Source organism: Macrotis lagotis, chromosome 2, assembly GCF_037893015.1.
Source record: "Macrotis lagotis isolate mMagLag1 chromosome 2, bilby.v1.9.chrom.fasta, whole genome shotgun sequence".
Classification (NCBI taxonomy): domain Eukaryota; kingdom Metazoa; phylum Chordata; class Mammalia; order Peramelemorphia; family Peramelidae; genus Macrotis; species Macrotis lagotis.
The window spans coordinates 186,964,095-186,983,300 of NC_133659.1; the positions used below are offsets into that span (position 1 = coordinate 186,964,095).

At 38.3% G+C, this 19,206-nt stretch overlaps 1 protein-coding gene across 1 annotated transcript; it reads right to left on the reverse strand.

The window, feature by feature from the left end:
- Positions 1–8,234: 8,234 nt before the first annotated feature.
- Positions 8,235–10,661, reverse strand: EIF1 (eukaryotic translation initiation factor 1). The gene is made up of 4 exons (XM_074223941.1): positions 10,496–10,661; positions 9,712–9,875; positions 9,467–9,568; positions 8,235–9,150 (listed from the first exon to the last, which is right to left on the reverse strand). The coding sequence occupies exons 1-4, from the start codon at positions 10,524–10,526 to the stop codon at positions 9,106–9,108; spliced, it is 342 nt and encodes a 113-aa protein (XP_074080042.1). The 5' UTR covers positions 10,527–10,661; the 3' UTR covers positions 8,235–9,105.
- Positions 10,662–19,206: the final 8,545 nt, after the last annotated feature.

The window sequence follows — 19,206 nt, forward strand, 5'->3', positions numbered from 1 at the left end:
AGTGTTCTCTATCCACTGTGCCACCCACCCACCCTGGTATATAATCTTTTTTTTTTTTTTTTAGGTTATTGCAAGGCAAACGGGGTTAAGTGGCTTGCCCAAGGCCACACAGCTAGGTAATTATTAAGTGTCTGAGACCGGATTTGAGCCCAGGTACTCCTGACTCCAGGGCTGGTGCTTTGTCCACTATACCACCTAGCCACCCTCCCATACAATCTTTTCATTATTATGCTTTTGTTTCTTTAGCCAGTATTTTTGCATCAATATACATAGTTTCCTTTTCTTTTTTCTTTTTTCTTTTTTTGCAAGACAAGGGTTAAGTGACTGCCCAAGTCAGACAAGTAGGTAATTGTTAAGTGTCTGAGGCTGGATTTGAACTCAGGTCCTCCTCATTCCAGGTTCGTACTCTTGCCATTATGCCACCTAGATGCCCTACATATAATTTTCTTTTTCTGTTTTTTCTCTCCCTATTTTAGGTATCAGGACCATCATTTGCTCATTAAAGGAGTCCATAGAATCCCTTCTTTTTGAAAATAAGTTTATGTGTACATATACATACATACAGACATACATGTTATATGTGTAATTAATTCTTCTTTGAATGTTTCTTGGAATTCATTCATAAATCCATCTTTTTTTTAAAACCCCTTTGGGATCTCCTTTATGACATGCATAATTTCCTTTTCTGAGATTGTTATTTAAAAATCTCTATTTTCTTTTTCTGTTAGTTTGGATATTTTATATCTATGTGAATATTCACACCATTTTAATTACATTATCAATTTTATTGACATATAATTAGGAAAAATAATGTCTAGTAATTTATTTTCTTTTTACTTGCTGGGCATTTTTTCATTTTTGATTTTGGTAATGTGGTTTTCTTTTTCTCCTTATGATTTGTTAGTCATGGGGCGGCTAGGTGGCGTAGTGGACAAAGCACCAGCCCTGGAGTCAGGAGTACCTGGATTCAAATCCGGTCTCAGACACTTAATAATTACCTAGCTGTGTGGCCTTGGGCAAGCCACTTAACCCCATCTGTCTTGCAAAAACCTAAAAAAATAAAAACAAAAAAACAAAAAACAAAGATTTGTTAGTCACTTATGTATTTTTATTTTGAAAAAAATCTGATATAATTTATTAATTCAGTGTTATTTTAAATTTGTTTTAATTTTAGTTTTAGCATTTCTATTTTTGTTTTGGGCTTAAAAGTTTTTGCTTTTGGGAGGCTAGGTGGCACAGTGGATAAAGCACCGGTCCTGGAGTCAGGAGTACCTGGGTTCAGATCCGGTCTCAGACACTTAATAATTACCTAGCTGTGTGGCCTTGGGCAAGCCACTTAACCCTGTTTGCCTTACAAAAACCTAAAAAAAAAAAGGATTAAATTTTGTCTCAGTCTTCATTTATGTTGGAATTTTTTCTTCAAAGGTACTTTTTTGATGATAAATTTTTATTTTGGTGAGGTTGCTATAGGGTTTTAAAAAAATTTTTGCTCTTTTGCATTTGTTTATGAGGTTTTTATGCACTAGCAGAGAACATGGATAATTTTTGCAAAGGTACCATACATAATTGAGGAATATGTATATTTCTTTCTTTTCTTTTTCATTAATCATGAGAAATCTATCATATCCAACTTTTTAAAACTCTACTTTAGATCCTTAACTTCTTTCTTATTTATCTATTAGATTTCTTTAGCTCTGAAAGGGGTAACATTAAGCACCTCACTATTTTGTATTTCTATTTTTCAATGATTTTTTCCATCCTGAGTACATATGCATATTAATATTATTTGATTCTCTAAGATAACTTCAAGCATAATATAGTCATATTTATTTTTACTCTTACCTTGAGTTCATGATTGCTAGCTACTCTTGCCTTTTTTTAGTAAGACTAAAGCACTATTATAATGTATGCTTCAGCATTTAATTTTAAATCCATATAAATTTTTGTTTCAAATGTGATAGGAAAATATTGTATTTTTTAAAAAGTTCATCCTGTTACCTTCCTCTTTCAAGTTCATCCCATTTTTCTTCAAGTCTGGAAGAAGGTTTTAGTTTTATTCTCTTTGGTCTCAAATTGCAGAAGTAGGAGTATTAGGTGCAAAATGGCAGTTTTTGGATTCATGCAAAGAAAAAAAATCCCAACAATAGATTTGGCCACAAATGGAATGAGTGGTAATTAATGAGGTAATGATTTCTTCATCACTCACCAAGTGTCTTATAATGGTGACTGGAGGATCATTTTTGAGAGATGTGAACATTGTTCATACATGAGTCACACCAAATGAGCTCTGAGGTCAGTTCTGGCTCTGAGATTTTGGGATTCTGGAATCTCTGAAAACACTCTTATCCAGGTATTTCATCTAAATAGTACTTATAATCCTTTCCTTTACTCATGCAGGCTTGTGAATAGAAAAGCATACAATGAGAAATTATGATATTTGTCCTTCATGTACTTGTCATGAATCACATCAGGGAGGTGATTCATGACAAGTACATGAATTGGATTTGAGTGAGGGGGTGCTGTGCTAAGTCACTAGCCTCACTTTCTCTTCCAGAGCCATCTGGGTCTAGTGGTCAGATATGAATCAGGATGGCTGGAGATGGCCCTGGATGTGAGGCAATTAGGGTTAAGTGACTTGCTCAAGGTCATACAGCTAGTAAGTGGCAAGTGTCTGAGGCTGGATTGGAACTCCTGTTCTCCTGACTCCAAGACCAGTGCTCTATCCTCTAGCACCTAGCTGCTGCACAATGAGAAATAGGCATTTATTATAATGATTCTATATTATATGCCAAGCACTCTACTAAAGGTGCTTTAGGAATACAAATTCTTTCTGTCAAGGAGCTTCCATTCTAGGGTGATAAGACCTGCACAAAGATAAGCAAAAAGAAAACATAAATTATTACAAGATAATTTCAGGAGAAAAGCACTAGAAATTGAAAGCCAGGAGATTAGGAAGATTCCTTTATACTGAATTTTCAGAGAAATTTGGGATTTTAAAGAGTGGAGATGAAGAGGGAGTATGCTTTTCTTAAATTGTGAGGCTATGTAGTGGAAAATAGAGTGCAGTAAAAGTTGAAGGTTGAAGGAAAAATTCAGCTGAACCATACAGTGCCAGAAAGTAATGGATAATAAACCTAAAAATATAAATTGAACTTGCATGAATTGATGCTGAGTGAGATGAGCAGAACCAGAAAATTATAGACACTAACGACAACATGGGGTGATGATCAACCATGATGGACTTGTTCATTCCATAAGTGCAATAATCGGGGACAATTTTAGGGAATTTGTGATAGAGAATACTATCTATATCCAGAGAAGGGATTGTGGAATTTAAATGAAGACCAAAGCCTGTTATCTTCAATTTTACAAAGTTGTCTTATGTAATATGTTATTTTACTATAACTAATGTTTTCTTTTTTCCTTTTGGATCTGATTCTTTTCACAATAAATTCAATTTCTATCTATAGTTATCATGCATGCAAATATAAAGTCAATTATCAGATTGCCTTCTTTTGGGGAGAGGGAGGAGGGAAGGGAGGGAAGGAGAAAAATTATAAAACTCAAAACCTTGCAAAAAAATGATCGGTAGGAACTACCATTATATGCAATTGGAAAACAAATAAAATATATAATTAAAAAAGAAAAAATATTGAAAAATAGGAAAAAATGACAAGAAATTTTGACAGGAAAGCATTGAAGAATCAAGAGTTGATAAGAAAGACAACTTTTATTTGGAAATCATTATGTTGGTAAGACTCATATATGGTGTATTCAAAATTGAATGAATAAAAATAAAAATAATGTACTCATCCCCCCATAAGAGGAAAGATTCTAAAGCTTGAGATGAATAAATTATACCCATTTTTAAAGAAACAGATGTATACTAAAAATCCAGTGAATTTGACATTGATTCTCCAAAAACATTCTACAATGGATTATTAAACAGATTTTTGTGAGTACTTTAAAAATAATACATTGAAACCAAGATTCTATTAAACAGTACCTTATCACAGTGGGTGATTTAAAATTTGCTATGCTCCCTAATGAATCCCCCAAAATAAACACCCTCCCCCCATTGCATATTTTGTAATTTACTTATCTGTATACATGTGAACTTCTTGGGGAGAACTGTCATAATTGTTTTCTTTGTATTCCCAATGTCTATCATCATACCAGGCAAATATATGGGATTAATGTGATAGTTATTGAATTTGATAAGAGTGGGAAAGACAGAGAATTTGATCTTTTTTTTTCAAAGAGTGGTCAAGAGTGGTCAGTCACCAAAGGATTGCAATCCATGGGTACTTGGAACTTTTGCTTAGGATTGTCTTCTTTTGCTGGGGAAAGTGAATTATTGGACTTTGTGCTATATTCTAGAGACACTTCTGTGAGAAAAGAATGCACATATCTAACAGCCTTTTAATGTAGCACAAAGTAATATCTTTTCTACATGGGAGCAGTTCACTTAGCTGACCTGTTAAAGGACACCTGGGCCATGATTCTGCTGCTTTATAAGAGTCCCATTCAGGTCCTCCCATAGAGTTTTAGCATCTGGTCATGTGAAAACTGTTTTCTCATACATTTATGGAATCTTAGCATCAGAGGGAGTCAATTTCAGTCCTTTTTGGAGGTATGAATTCTCTTTAACTTCCTAATCTTTCAGGAAGCATGAATTACTACTTCCCTGATAAGTGTTAATTTGTTTGGGATGGCATTATTAGCCTCATTCTTCTTTCATGTAATAATAGCCCTTCAGATATTTGATTGTCTGTGTCATGTCCCATAAGATATTTGGTCATATTTGATGTCATGCCTCTGACTGTTCTCCAAAGTAAAATATTCTTTACCGTTTCTTCCAGGTGAATCCTCACAAAGCATACATGACAATGGAAGAAAGTTACTTTATCTGTTCATTTTTTTTTATTTTTATGAGATCTGGCTTAGAAATTGATTCTCTACATATTTCTACATATGCTGTTGTGTTTCTAGTGAAAGATTTTAAAGTGGATGTATCAGTTAACTATTTTGTGAATAAAACAGATTCATTAAAAATATAAACCATGTATAATATTAGCTATAGGATTTATGAAGTGCTTTACATACATTTTATCTCATTTAAGTCCTCTGGCTATGATAGGGCTAATTTCATCTTTATATTTTACAGATGAGGAAACCTTGTGATACCCATGGAGAAGTCCTAGATCCTAGGTCCACCCCCCCACCCCCATTTCTCTTCTAGTGAGATATTCTTAGAAGAAATGGGGCATCTGACATCTCCAACCCCTACTGAGCAGGCCAATCTAATACCCTTGCAACAGAGTGGGGCATTCCTAGAAACAGGTTGGGATCACTGAGTGATAAAGTGCTCCTTTCCTGGATATGACTGTTCTCTGAGCAGTTCTGCAACTTCCTAATCATTATTGATAACAAAATGGATGACTATTTATGGCTTGACCAATTGTCCATTCCTTGGCAACCTCAGCTTTTGGGATTGTATGATGTAGCTATTTACGCTATTGGAAGTATTAGTGTCAACACTATTACCAATTAATTACCAATTACTTCTTTCCAAGACAGGAAGTTGAATTCACACGTTCTAGGGTATCCTGGCTGATAAAATGATGTGAAATCAGCAGGAGCTACCTGTGCTTACTTACAGTTTACTTGCTGTAAGGTGATTAAGAGGAGACAAAGTATATATTAAGTGCTCACTGTCAGGCCCTATGGCTAAGCATTTTGCAATATCTCATTTGGTCCTCATAACTACATTGGAAGGTAGGTGTATTATCAACTCCATTTTACAGTTGAGGAAACTGAGGCAAATAGAAGTTAAGTGATTTGCCTGGGGCCATCCAGCTGATTTGAACTCTGGTCTTCCTGTGTTGCCTTGCTTAGATTTCAGACTTGGTAATGTTGTAATTTCCTCCTGACTTCCTAATGCATCTACTCATTTACCCAACCCTTAATGCATTTCCCCCCTAATGAAAAAGCATTTTCACACCTTTCTCTACTTTCCCATCCCCAACTACTCAAAAACATCCCACCCCCCCCACCAAATTTATGTCCAAAAATGTTATTTCCTTCGGCATATTGAGTCCATCATCTTTTTTTGTCAAGAGTCAATTCTTTTTTTCTTTACACATCATTTTAGTCACAGAATTTCAGAATTGGCAAGGAACTAACAAGCCATCTACAACCAAGTTTCAATTGGCATAGATAGTAAATCAACAGCTACACTGCTTTTGGACTTCTCTAGAACTCTCCAGAAAACCCTTTCCTGGGAAACCTACTCATTGGGAAATCTGTTTCAAGATTGAATCTTCTTGGTCCTTTTCATCAATACCCTCTCTGTGCCTCTAATTAGACCCTGTGACTGGAAGTGGAGGGCCTCTTTTTAAAGAGGGGGAACACCACATTTTTCCTCTCCTTGCTTCCCTCTTCTCCTTTTCAGCTTTTCTGAGTTGCCTTCCTCCATTAGATTGTAAGCTCCTTGAGGGCAGAGAATTCTTTTATTTGTATCTGTATGACCAGTGCTTATAATAGTGATTTGGACATATTAGGCATTTAAAAAATGACTAATCACATTAATTTGCAGCCAATTTTTCCTTAGATTGGAAACAATGACTATTTTACATAATTATAATGACTTCAAATAGTGCAGATTTGAATATATGTAATACTTCAGTGGACACTATTTGCCCTCAATTCTCTGGAGGTATCCAACCCCTATTTGAATGCTTTTCAACAGATATCAACGTTTTCATTGTGTAGTTTGGACATCCAGAGAGAAGCAATCCATACTACTAGAATTCTACTTTTGGATAACTAAGGTTTTTTTTTTCAAAGATCAAATCTAAATTTGTCTCTTTTGCCATTTCCTTCATGCTCCTTATCTTTCCCAGGGAATCAAGCTGAAAAATTTTCATTTCTTTTCCACATTATATTTTCTTGGTAAAAACACTAAAAAGTATACAGCCAGTCAGTTTGGGACTCAATGACCTAATTTATTCAGCCTAAAGCACTCTTTTCAGACTTACAGTTCTTTTTTTGTTAGGCTTACAAAAGCAAGCCAGGTGGGAATATAAACTGACAATTGTTATTGGCACTTCCGTGTGGAAGTTAGGCATTTACCAAAGAGGGCTAGCTACCCAAGCTAACTATAGAAATTCTTTTGAAGCCTTTCTGACAGTGAGGACAAATAAGAATGAAGTTCATTCCTAGAAATTAATGTATAATCTAATAAATTAGCCCATTTTTAATTCACTACACACACGACCCTACAAAGGTTAAGACTAACAGCAACCTCAATTTTGTACTTTACAGACTCGAGAATGCCGTTTTTGGCAGGCCTCACTGTGAGCAAAAGGATGGATTGGAGCTCTCTGATTCTTAAGTTTCTGAAAATAGTCTTGCTCAACTTGAACTAGTTGTACAAGTGTGAACTCCAGAGCCTCCCAATAAGGATTCAATTTTTCCACTTGAGGGTCAAGACCACATACTAAGCTCTAGAAAGTAAGGATTCAAATGCTTGGTGTGTTCAAAATACTTCTTTTATCAAACCCACTTTTACTCACTTATAAAATCAATACACATGGTTATTATGGAGTAAAATTATTTGAGGGGAATGACTTGTTTCTTTGTATTCCCTTTTTTGCTACCATAAATAAGTTAAGGTACTAACTAATCCTTGTTAGAATATAGCAAGGTCAACCTTTTGGGATTTTTAAAGTATCAGTGCCTTCCTTCAGCCACCACGAATCCCTCTGGATCCTTTGCATAAACCCTAACCAAACTTATGCACACTAATTAGTGACTTTCTAACTTTTATCTACTTTCTTATACTTTACTGTAAGGACTCCTTAGGGAGAGATCCTGCATTAGGCCTAGGAATGCCCAGCGGCTCTTTAATGAGTCAGCTGCCAAGGATGTCATATGCTATTTTTTCCAACCACTGCCCTTTTGCACCTATATAAAAAGATGACATTCACCATGTAACAATCTTACACAACTGCTTGCTCAGTTCTTAACTTGCCCTTGAGCTGAACAAGCCGAGTCCACTGGGCATTAAAACCAGTTTGGGAGGGAGGGAAGAATCCTACCTAAAAGCATTCTGAAAGTATCCTACTAGAATATATGTAATTATGGCTCATTCCAGAATTATACCTATATTTATTCCCTTATAACATGTAAGTTTGTGAAAAGTCATTACAAAAAAGGGAATATATACAAAGTCACATTTCTGAAAACCAGTTTTATTTAAATAAGAGTTTAAATACATTACATAACATTTAAACTAAAAAAAAAGAAAAAAGAAACCAAAACCAAACCAGTCTGTTACTTCACATGGCATTGGGCAGCTGTTGCTAGTAAATTGCAAGCTCTGCAGTTACTACATTTGACTGTTTTGATACATTAGTTCAAAATTTGTTCCCTTGTCAAAAGTTTAATTCAGGTAAAATTGGCCTCACAGTATGGTGTTCTCTCCACTTGTGCATCCCCCAGAGGTAGGGCACTACTATTAAAAATGTCTGGTCAGACAACATTGGACCTTGATGTGATGTAAGAAACAAAATGTCCTGCCACTGCCCCAAAATGAAACTCCTCCCTAGGAAGGTGGTCAAGTTACCAGGGGTAACCCTGTTCTACTACCCAAAGTTAACTATCTTGGTGGTATAGCTGGTTTGGGTTGGTGGCCTTAACTTACTCTTCTGAGCATTACCACCAATGGCAGCTCAGAGGGTAGTAATGTTCTCTTAAATGGACAGGGAGCTCTGCAGAGGGAGCACCAAGGAGCCTCTGGACAGACATGGTCTCAGATGCTACAAGGGCTTTGGATTCGACTGAAACATTAGATTATTTGTTTCAGGCTGGGCATTGCCAGGGTTTACCTCTGTTTAAATGAGGGACTGCAACACTAGACAGCATGGCTCTTTTCAGTTTATTACATGAATGAGTTACACTAGTCCAAGTTAAACAGCGGACCCCAAATGGTTACATTATACAAGCTGTGAGGTTTTTAAACTTGTGACAAGGGACAGAAGGGAATTTTTCTACTCATTGCAAGGAAATCCTCACTTAAGCTTCAGTGAGCCACAAGCACTTTTAAAACCCATGAACCTTCAGCTGGTCGTCCTTAGCCAGTCCAATCTGCAAAAATAGAAAAAAAAAGTTATGTTTTTTAGGGCAAAAATGGAAGAAGCAACCAACACTAATTTTAACAGAATGGTAACACTGACAGTCATTATTTAATTTGCAAATGTATTTGTTCCTGCTTCATTTTGATTAGGTACACTGATAGGTTCTAAGGCTAGAAGAAAAAGGATTAAAATTTGCCATTGTCATTAAACGACTTTGACTGCTTCTTAATTCTAAATTCTCACCAATGTTTTATTAAGATGCTAAATTCAAACCTGGAGTCTACTTCTCTACATATATTCATAACTAAACCCAAAGCAGTTTTTACCTCGACGAGGAACTGGCATATGTTCTTGCGCTGGTCACCCTGTAGCTGAATTACTTCTCCATATTCTGGATGCTCAATTACAGTACCATTGCAGGCAAATTTCTGAAAAGGTAAATTTAAATTAGTTTAATTGACTAAATCAATTGGGGGTGAAGGAGTAAGATTGTCTTTTGCTATAATTTTCAGCTAAAATGCTGAACAATCAATCTATCCATATACAAACACGTAAAAGCAACACCACTTACCTTCTTGAATGCCTTCACTAGTTTCTTTTTATCGTAATCATCAGCGATCCCTTGGACAGTAGTGAGGGTCTTCCTGCCGTTTCTCTGTTGAATTCTTATATGGATATAATCCTCAGTCCCAGCAGGAAGCAGGTCATCACCCTTACTTGCATCAGCAAAGGGGTCTGGTACGAAGGACAAAATTTTAAGTCAGAGAGCTACTGGGTTTATCCTTTCTTTTTTTTTCTGGCTGGCACAAAAGGATAAACAGAGCTGGAAATTCAGCCCAAAGTTGGAGTTGGCATTTCCGGAGGAGCCCGATCCAGGCCACAAGTCCCGCCCTCCCCTCGCCAAGCAGCCCTTGGGACAATCACGAGCAGGAGGAAGCGCGCATCGAAGCGGCTCCGCCCCACTGACGCAATCCGGCAGCTTACAGGCCTGTGCCCCCGTCTTTCACGCCCGGCCCCGCCTCCCCCAGGCCACACCCTCTCTGGCAACGGCCGGGGACGTGAGGGGACGTGACGCGCGGCGGCGGGCGTGGCCGAGGCAGGCCAGAAGCCACTAGTAAATGCGCCACCTTCGGTTCTGGGGGGTCCGCCCAAGGCTCGGCCTCAGACCCACGGCTTCCCATCGGGCCGCGGGAAGCCGACCCAATGCTTCGGAACCAACCGAAAACGCGGCTTCCCGCCGTTCTTCCCCTCCCCTCCCCCTCCCCCGTAAGCGGGAGGCTTAGGCCTGCCTCGGGCCCGGGTCCCCTCCTTCCCTTCCCCGCCCGCCCCGAGCCGCGGCCCCGCCCAGCGCTCACCGAAAGAGTGGAGGTTCTGGATAGCGGACATACGATACGATTCCTTTTCCTCGGTGGAAACGGCCTGCGGAAGGCGATGGCGGGAGAAGGCGGGCGGGGGGGACGGAGCGTCGGGAAGCGAGGGGGCTCGAGGGGGAGGCTGCTGAGTCCTCGGCGGCGGCTCAGTGACTGGGGCGGGGGGGCGGCGCCGGCACTCACTTATATAGGCGCCCCTGTGACGTCAGCGCGCTGCCCTCACGTCTCAGCCCCACCCGCCGAGCCCGGCCCCGAGCTGCAGGGACTGCGCCGCTCCTGATTGGTCGGGGCCAGAGGAAGGTGGGAAGGAGGCTGCGCGGCGAAAGGCCTTGGCGGGGGGAGGGGGTTCTCTTGGCTCGGGGAGGTTTCCTGATCCCCCGCCACCCAGCCCCGGCTCCCTGAGCGCAAGCGCCGAGTGATGCGACCCAGGAGGGCGGAGAGACCCGTGACGCATGCGCCCTGGGCAGTCCGGCCCGCTCTTTTTCTCCTTTCCAATCAGCACTCGGCTCTCCGGGATCCTCCCAGCTGCGGGCGGGAGGGGTGCGGCCCAGACATTACGAGTCAAGCGTCGAGCCGAGCCGCCTGGCCCCCCCAGTGCCCAGGCTGAGCCCCTGTCCTGCAGTGTCCCCGGAGGGTGGCCCCTCGCTTCCATTGTCTCTCACATTCAGCCCTTCCATACACGTCATTCTCTAAAAAGACCCAATGAGTCCCAAGAAGATTCCCCTAAATCACACGATATTATTTAGGATATTGATAAGGGTATTGATAAGCTGGGGAATGTTACTGAAAGAGCAACCAGGCTAAGGAACCTCCTTGACTGGTTGCAGGAACTGGGGATTAAGTGAATTTCTAATCCAGGCTGAAACCTGAAAAAAGAATGATTTAGGGGAGGGAGGGTGGACTGGGAAGGGGATATGGGGTAATTGCTAGTTCCACCATTCATAGGGCAATTCAAGACAGTTCTACTCAGTTGGGTCCCAGGGCCAAAACCCCAGAGCTAAGGGAGTGGAAGCTGCAAAGAGGCCTATTCGGGCCTGTCCTAAGGGGAAATTTTTCTCAGAGTCCAAAGTAGACTGATCTGCATTGGAAAGTAGTGAATGTTGATAAGGAGAGGCTGGGCGACCACTGGGGTGGGGGGGTCGCATGGGGATCCCTCTTTGGCTATGTATTGGATTTATTTTTGTTATTTTTATTTTATTTTATTAGGTTTTTGCAAGGCAACGGGCCATACAGCTAGGTAATTATTAAGTGTCTGAGGTCGGATTTGAACTCAGGTACTCCTGACTCCAAGCCAGTGCTCTATCCTAGCCACCCCTATGCATAGGATTTAGATCAGGGTTTCTCAACCTTTTTAGCAGCTGGGGAAACTTATGGTCCCCTTCTCAGAATGATGTTTGCAAATGCATCAAATAAAATATATAGAATTACCAAGAAAGACAATTCTTTTAAAAGTAATCAATATATATATATATATATATATATATATATATATATATATATATTTCGATTTTTTTCAAGGCAATGGGGTTAAGTGGCTTGCCCAAGGCCACAAGGCTAGGTAATTATTGTGTTTGAGGTTGGGTTTGAACTCAGGTACTCCTGACCCCAAGGCCAGTGCTCTATCCACAGCACCACCTAGCTGCCCTCAAAGACTCTTGATGAATAATTCCAGGATTATTAAAATGAACTCTCTTCCAACTCTGTCATAAAAAAAGCTAACATATGGGAACCCAGGTGAGATAACTATTATTATTGGGATCATTCATATTGGATATGAAGTCCAATTTTGACTCTTAGAAATTATTTAACTATGGGCAAATAATTTCTGCTCTTTGAGCTTCAATTTCTTCCTAAATACATTCAATGAACAGGATTAGACTAAATATTCTGGGAGATTTTGAGGATGCCTGTATATGCTTCTTATAAACATTCATTCATTCAAGAAGGATTTTTTTTATTATGTACTAAGTGCTAGAATACAAACAAAACAAAAAACACTCAAACATGAAACCATCCTTGAATAATCCTTGTAAATGTACCAAATAAATTCTAAATAAAATATATAGAATTACCAAGAAAGTCAATTCTATTAAAAGTTATGATTACATCCTTAATAATGATGCTGTTGAAGGCATCCTTAACAGCTTCCTTCTTGATATTTTCAGGGGTAAAGATTTCTCTCTTCTAGTTAGCAAAAGAGTCTTTTTAAATTTTTAGGGCTGAAATGTTTGTTGTGAAAGGACGACCCTCCGTGTAAACACCAACTTAGCTATAGCTTCTTCCTTAAACTTCTCTTGGAGACTTATCTCCAGATTCATTGGAATGTCATTAGCATGGATAACAAGCCCAGAGATTCACACCAGTTAATCAAGTCAACAAATATTTAACCTGTTCACAGAATGTGAAGACTGATCAAACACTAAGTTATGGATAAACTCCAAATAACAACTCCCATGTGACAGACTCTGGGTATTCAAACAAGAAGCATTTATTTCCACATATTAAAAAACAAAACAAAACACATGATTGGTTGCATTTTTCTCTTTTTTTTTTTGGTAGAAAGGCTAAGAAGATTTTTAAAACTTGGAGTTAAGTGATTACAGAAGAAGAAACTAGGTTGTTAGGAGAAACAACAGCAATCAAGGTGATACTAGATGATAAGTTGAGAAAAGGACCCTGTAAGAATTAAGGAACCTGTGTATGGTTAGTGATAATCTATGTATAGTCACACCTCTGTCCTTAGTTCTCCAGTTAGTAAAGATAATGGAGTCATATTTTCCTAACACACCTAAAGTCCTAATCTACATTGGAAAAGGAGTTTACTCATCCAGGAGTCTCTGATATCAATCATCTCTCCATATTCGTCTTTTCTATATGCTAATAAGGATTTGAGAGGTAATGAGATCAAAAAGCCAGGTTCAGAGGAATTGCAATTTCCCAATAGTACTTGGGGCCTCTAGTTGGTCAGGTTTCTATCAAATGTATTCAATATTCATTCAACAAACTTTAGTATCTTGTACCTAATCATTACTATTTTGTTGAGGGGGAAGGAATATAAAAACACACACACAAACAAACAAATACACACTGTCCCTGGGCTTAGGAAAATTATATAGCTTATTTAATATTATTTAATGTGTGTGTATACACACATAATATTACTTAATTTGGTGGAGTAGAGAACACTGGAGGTGTGAGATGGAATTAAGAATCAGGCTTCTGTGGGAGGAACTTGAACTAATTCTTATTTTATTTGCAAGGCAATGAGGATAAGTGACTTGCCCAAGATCACACAGCTAATTATTAAGTGTCTGAGACTGGATTTGAACTCGGGTCCTCCTGACTCCAGGGCTGGTGCTCTATCCACTGTGCCACCTAGCTGTCCCCCCACCCACATTGAACTAATTCCTAAAAATAATTTGTTATTCAATCATGTTTGACTTTTTATGATCCCATTTGGGTTTTTTTTTTTTTTTGGCAAAATACTGGAGTGGTTTGCTACTTCTTTTTCTAGCTCATCTTCAGATGAGGAAACTGAGGCAAATGATGATGATGATGATGATGATGATGATGATGATTTTTGTCCTTTTTTTTAAAAGGACCATGATGTCATGGAGGTGATGCCGTGACAAGCAAGTGCATTGGTCTTGAGTGAGGGGGTGCTGTGCTGAAGCTTCACTTTCTCTTTGGAGCCATCTGGGTCCAGTGGCCAGATAAGGATCAGGATGACTGGAGCTGGCCCTGAATTCAAGGCAATCAGGGTTATGTGAGTTTTCCAAAGTCACACAGGTGGTATTTTTTTTTTTTAGGTTTTTGCAAGACAAATAGGGCTAAGTGACTTGCCAAGACCATACAGCTAGGCACTTATTAAGTGTCTGAGACTGGATTTGAACTCAGGTAACTCCTGACTCCAGGGCCAGTGCTCTATCCACTGTGCCACCTAGTTGCCCAGCTAGTAAGTATTTGAAGCTGAATTTGAACTCAGGAAAATGAGTCTTTCAGACTTCACATCAGGTACTCTATCTACTGTACCACCTAGCTCTCTCTTTGAAGTAATAATAGCTAGTATTTACATACTAGGCTTTGTGCTTTACAATATCTCATTTAATCCTCACAATAACCTTGGGAGGTAAGTGCCATCATCACCCCCATTTTACAGATGAAAAAACTTAACTAGAATTTTCATGGCTTGCTCAGAGTCATACAACTAGTAAGTATATAAGAGGCTGTATTTGAACTCAATTTGAACTCTGGTTTTATCACTCTGTCTACTGTACCACCTAGTTGTCTTGAAGGACTGTGCTTTGGCACCTGAAGGAGGTGGAATGTTAAATTTTAATAATAGTACTATTATTAATTTAATAATAATTATAATAGCTAACATTTATATAGTGCTTATATTGTGCTAAATGGTTTTATTATTTTATTTGATCCTTGCAATAACCCTGGGAGATAGAGGGTATTATCTCCATTTTACAGATCAGGAAACTGAGGCAAATAGAGTTTAAGTGACTTGTCTAGGGTCACACAGCTAGAAAGTATCTGAGGTCATATTTGAACTCAAGTCTTTCTAACTCCAGGCCTAGCACTATAGCCTGTGTGCCACTTAAGTACCAGGATTATTAGAAGTCTAGAGCTAGAAAGGTCTCAAGGAGATCCTGCATTTTTTTTATTCATTAGGAAACTGGAAAATTAAGCAACACATATGCCCAAGATCACAAAGTAAGTAAGCAGCAGTAGTAATTGCCTTTGTAGCCCTTTCCTTGGATTCCAAGGCATCCAGGTTGCTCAGTGGATAGAGGACCAGGATTGGAATCAGGAAGACCTGAATTCAAATCAGTATCAGGCCTCAGACATTTACTAGTTGTGTGACCCTGACCAAGTTACTTAACTCTGCTTGCAAAAAAAAAAAAATAAAAAAAGACTAAATTATACAAGATTAAGAAAATGTATGATTCAAAGAAAAAAAAATAGGAAAAAAACCTCTGAGTTTCTTCATTTATAAACTAAACTGGAGAAGAAAAATGGCAAACTACTCCAATGTCTTTGCCAAGAAAAGCCCAAATGGGCTCCCAAAGACTTGGACACTACTGAAAATGATCAAAGGACAACAAACACCAAAAATCTGAATCCAAAGCCAAAAACTGTTATGCACATGTATGTACAAGTACCTAGTTGACTAGGTTTGAATGGAATTTTGATTTCCTGAAATAGTGGTGGTGTAATGCTGTTGAGGAGGTCAATCATAGGGCAGGTCATCTTCATTTAGGAAGGAAGTCGAGAACATCTAACTATGGGATTGCTGCTACTGCTTATTATCTCATTATTTCTTATGGAGACTCTATAGATTGGAATTTTCAGCAGGTGAAACCTACTTTAAAGAGGGTTTTCCAACAGACATATGTGTAAATATATAATTATATATTTATATTATTATATATTCCAAAAGAGATATATATAAATAAATATATGTACATATATTCACAATATATGTTTGTGTATTTATACACACAAATAAATATGTATATCCAAACATATATGTGTATTTGCAAATATAAATATGTATGTATGTATGTATATACAATTTGTTAGTGTCCCTAGTTTTGTTTGAAGTAACATTGTTTCCTTATCTAGAGTAAATTTTTTCTTTTAGTTTGTGTCTTTTTGGGGTCAAGTATTAATTTCTAGAACTCCTTGTGACACTGGGTTATGTACTTGATTTGATATCAGAGATTTCTCTTTATATCATTGGCAAATCAATATCTCCCTGTGGTTGCTGAGTGGGTTCTGATTCTTATAATCTCCCCAACACTCTTCTACAACATGCTATATACACTCTTTACTTTGAATTCCTTTTTTTAAAAATTTTAGAAAGATTTTATTTATTTTAAATTTTACAATTTTCCCCCTAATCTTGCTTCCCTCCCTCACCCCGCCCCCCTAGAAGGCAGTCTGTTAGTCTTTACTTTGGAGAAACAACTTTTGATGCTCACTGTTCCTAGCAGAAAGGAAACCCCTGAAGGGAGAAGCTTGGATAGCTCACATTCTTCAGCTTCCCCTCTGATGACCTTCTGACAGGTGCTAGGACTGAACTCATAGTCAGTAAATAGTTATTGCTGCAAACACAAACATGCATGGCTAAGGGAGGGACTGAAAGCTGGTTGGGGCAGGTCAGAGGTGAAGCAGGAGTCGTTCAGTCAATAAAAAGGACTTCATATAGATTGGAGAGAGGAGAAGAATTAAATTAGGCTGGAGGAGGTAGAGAGCTCTCTCTTTACCTTATGGTCTTTACAGTTTCTCCTGGAGAAAAAAGTCATTTACACGTAATAATTAAATAATCTATTACCCTTTGAATACATTTTTTCCTCCCTCCCTTTATTTTTGATGCCTTTTGATTTTACATGGTAGTCAATTTCTCAATATAATTCTCTTGTCTTTATAAAGCAATCCACCTAGCATATTTCTAGCTGGAGTAATATTTTTTTGGGTAGATAATTGGGAGGAAGGAACTGAATGGGGAAACATTTCCAGAGCAGAGATAGTAATAATCTAACACTGAAGTATTCTCTGCCAGGAATTTGGTTTCAGGTTGGGGACTTGGAGTCAAAGCATTCAAAGCTCTTCATAACCTACCCCCCTCCTCCTACCTTTCCAATTTTTTTACTCCTTACTCCTCAATACACACTTTACTCCTCAATACACACTTTCCCAAGGAACGCCATCACTTGCTTCTGGACATTTTTTCCCCCATACAGATCTCCCTGACTTTCTTTAAGTCCCAATATAGTCTGAATTAACAATATGGTCACAGCTCTGTAAGTATTTTGAAAAATTAAAAAAATTTAACCACCCAGAGATCTCAATCATGAGGCATGACAACCAAGAGAGGATAAAAATCAGAAAGGGAGGTCCTATATATATGCCAAAATATTAATTGCAGCACTTTTTATGGTAGACAAAGTTCTGAAAACAAAGGAAATACTGTTTGGGGATGGTGTTGAACCATTTCAATTATGTCTGACTCTTTGTGACTCTATTTGAGATTTTATTTTTGCAGAGATTCTGAACTCTAGTTTTCCTGAGTTCAGGCTTAGCATTTTATCCACTGTGACCTCTTTATTATTAGTTGCCCCTTATTATCATATAGGAAAGCTTAAGCAACAAGACTTGTTATATTAATAAACCATAAAATATCTTTACCCCTGTGGCATTTAAAGTCCTCAATAATATGGTACCTTTTTTTTTTAGGTTTTTTTTTTTTTTGCAAGGCAAATGGGGTTAAGTGGCTTGCCCAAGGTCACACAGTTAGCTAGGTAATTATTAAGTGTCTGAGGTTGAATTTGAATTCAGTCTTGACTCCAGGGCTGGTGCTCTTTTCCACTGAGCCACCTAGCTGCCCCAATATAGTACCCTTTCTAGATTTTTTCTATTACTCTACTTTATTCACTAGCCCTTCTAGTCAAGCTGGCTGCCTGCTCCCTGTACCTTTCACCTAGCCTTTCTGCCATGTTTAAAATACATTCCCTCTTTATGTCTTTAGGCCATTTGCAATTCTTTACTTCCTTCAAAATACAGGTCAGGTGATATCCCATGGTACTCAGGTGTCATTTCAGACACTAGGCTTTTTCTAATACCTCTTATTGCTTTGGTAATTTGTACTCTCTCTTTAAATTATTTGCCATCTATTTATTTGTGCACATATTGTATTTTTGAGAAGTCTTTCCCAGTTCCCTCTCCTCCATTCTCCCTATTAGTGCTTCCCCACCTTAAACTCATTACTTTCAATATAAACTGTGTATAATATTTGTGTACATTACCTCACCTATTAGAATGTAAGATCTTTGAGGGTAGAATGTGATGTTAGAATCAGATGAGCTGCTGATTTTTAAATTTTCAGTATGAAAATTTACAAACCTAGATATCAGGACTTAATTTATTTTTTTTGATCATTTTATCTTCAAGAAAAGAATGGAGGAAATATTAATAATTCTAAATAAATGTAAAAGTGTGTCCATTTTTTTCCTGAAGGACCAGTTGATAAATATTTACCAACATATCCTGAATTAGGAAACCATGTATTTGCCTTTCTTTGTAGCTCCAACATAAGAATACAGTGGTGGGCACTTTAAATATTTATTCACTGTCTAAAGGCTGCATTCCCTAAGTAGAATGTAAACTCCATGAGGATATGGACAAGTATTTCCCTTTTGTTTTTGTAACTTCAGAGTAATAGAATTAAACACTGATAAAACTTCAGATTTTTGTTATATTATGAAACATACAAAATCCAATGGCATTTAAAGTCCTCATTAATATGTTACCCTTGGTCTACCTATTCTAGGTATTCATCTAATACAATTAATATTTGTTAATTAAGGTAGGCCCTACATTGCTGGCCTTTTGGGGGCTGGCTATGGGAGAACTTGAGTCCACTAGTGGGTGATATATTTGAGACTTTGACTTCTGGTTTTACACAGTTGGAGATTTTTGAGAGAGAAGCCAGAAACCAAAATCTCAGTATTTTGACTTGGTAGCCCCCACCTCTCAAAGAGGAAGATAAAAGGGTAATCCAATGGAAGGGAAACTTGACAAAACTTTGAGTACTTAGCTTCCTTTCTCCTTTTCTCTTTGCTGTGGAGGGCAAACTCCAGCAGTTCTTTAAACATTGGAAAGGCTTGGTTATGGACTTTTAATTC

Bases quoted from the DNA above. Each gene is read 5' to 3' on its own strand.
- EIF1 (XM_074223941.1), bottom strand. From the start codon at position 10,526: ATGTCCGCTATCCAGAACCTCCACTCTTTCG. The intron at 9,876-10,495 runs GTGAGCGCTGGG...CCTTCGTACCAG, and splicing joins CCAGAACCTCCACTCTTTCG to ACCCCTTTGCTGATGCAAGT. The intron at 9,569-9,711 runs GTAAGTGGTGTT...TTACCTTTTCAG, and splicing joins TAGTGAAGGCATTCAAGAAG to AAATTTGCCTGCAATGGTAC.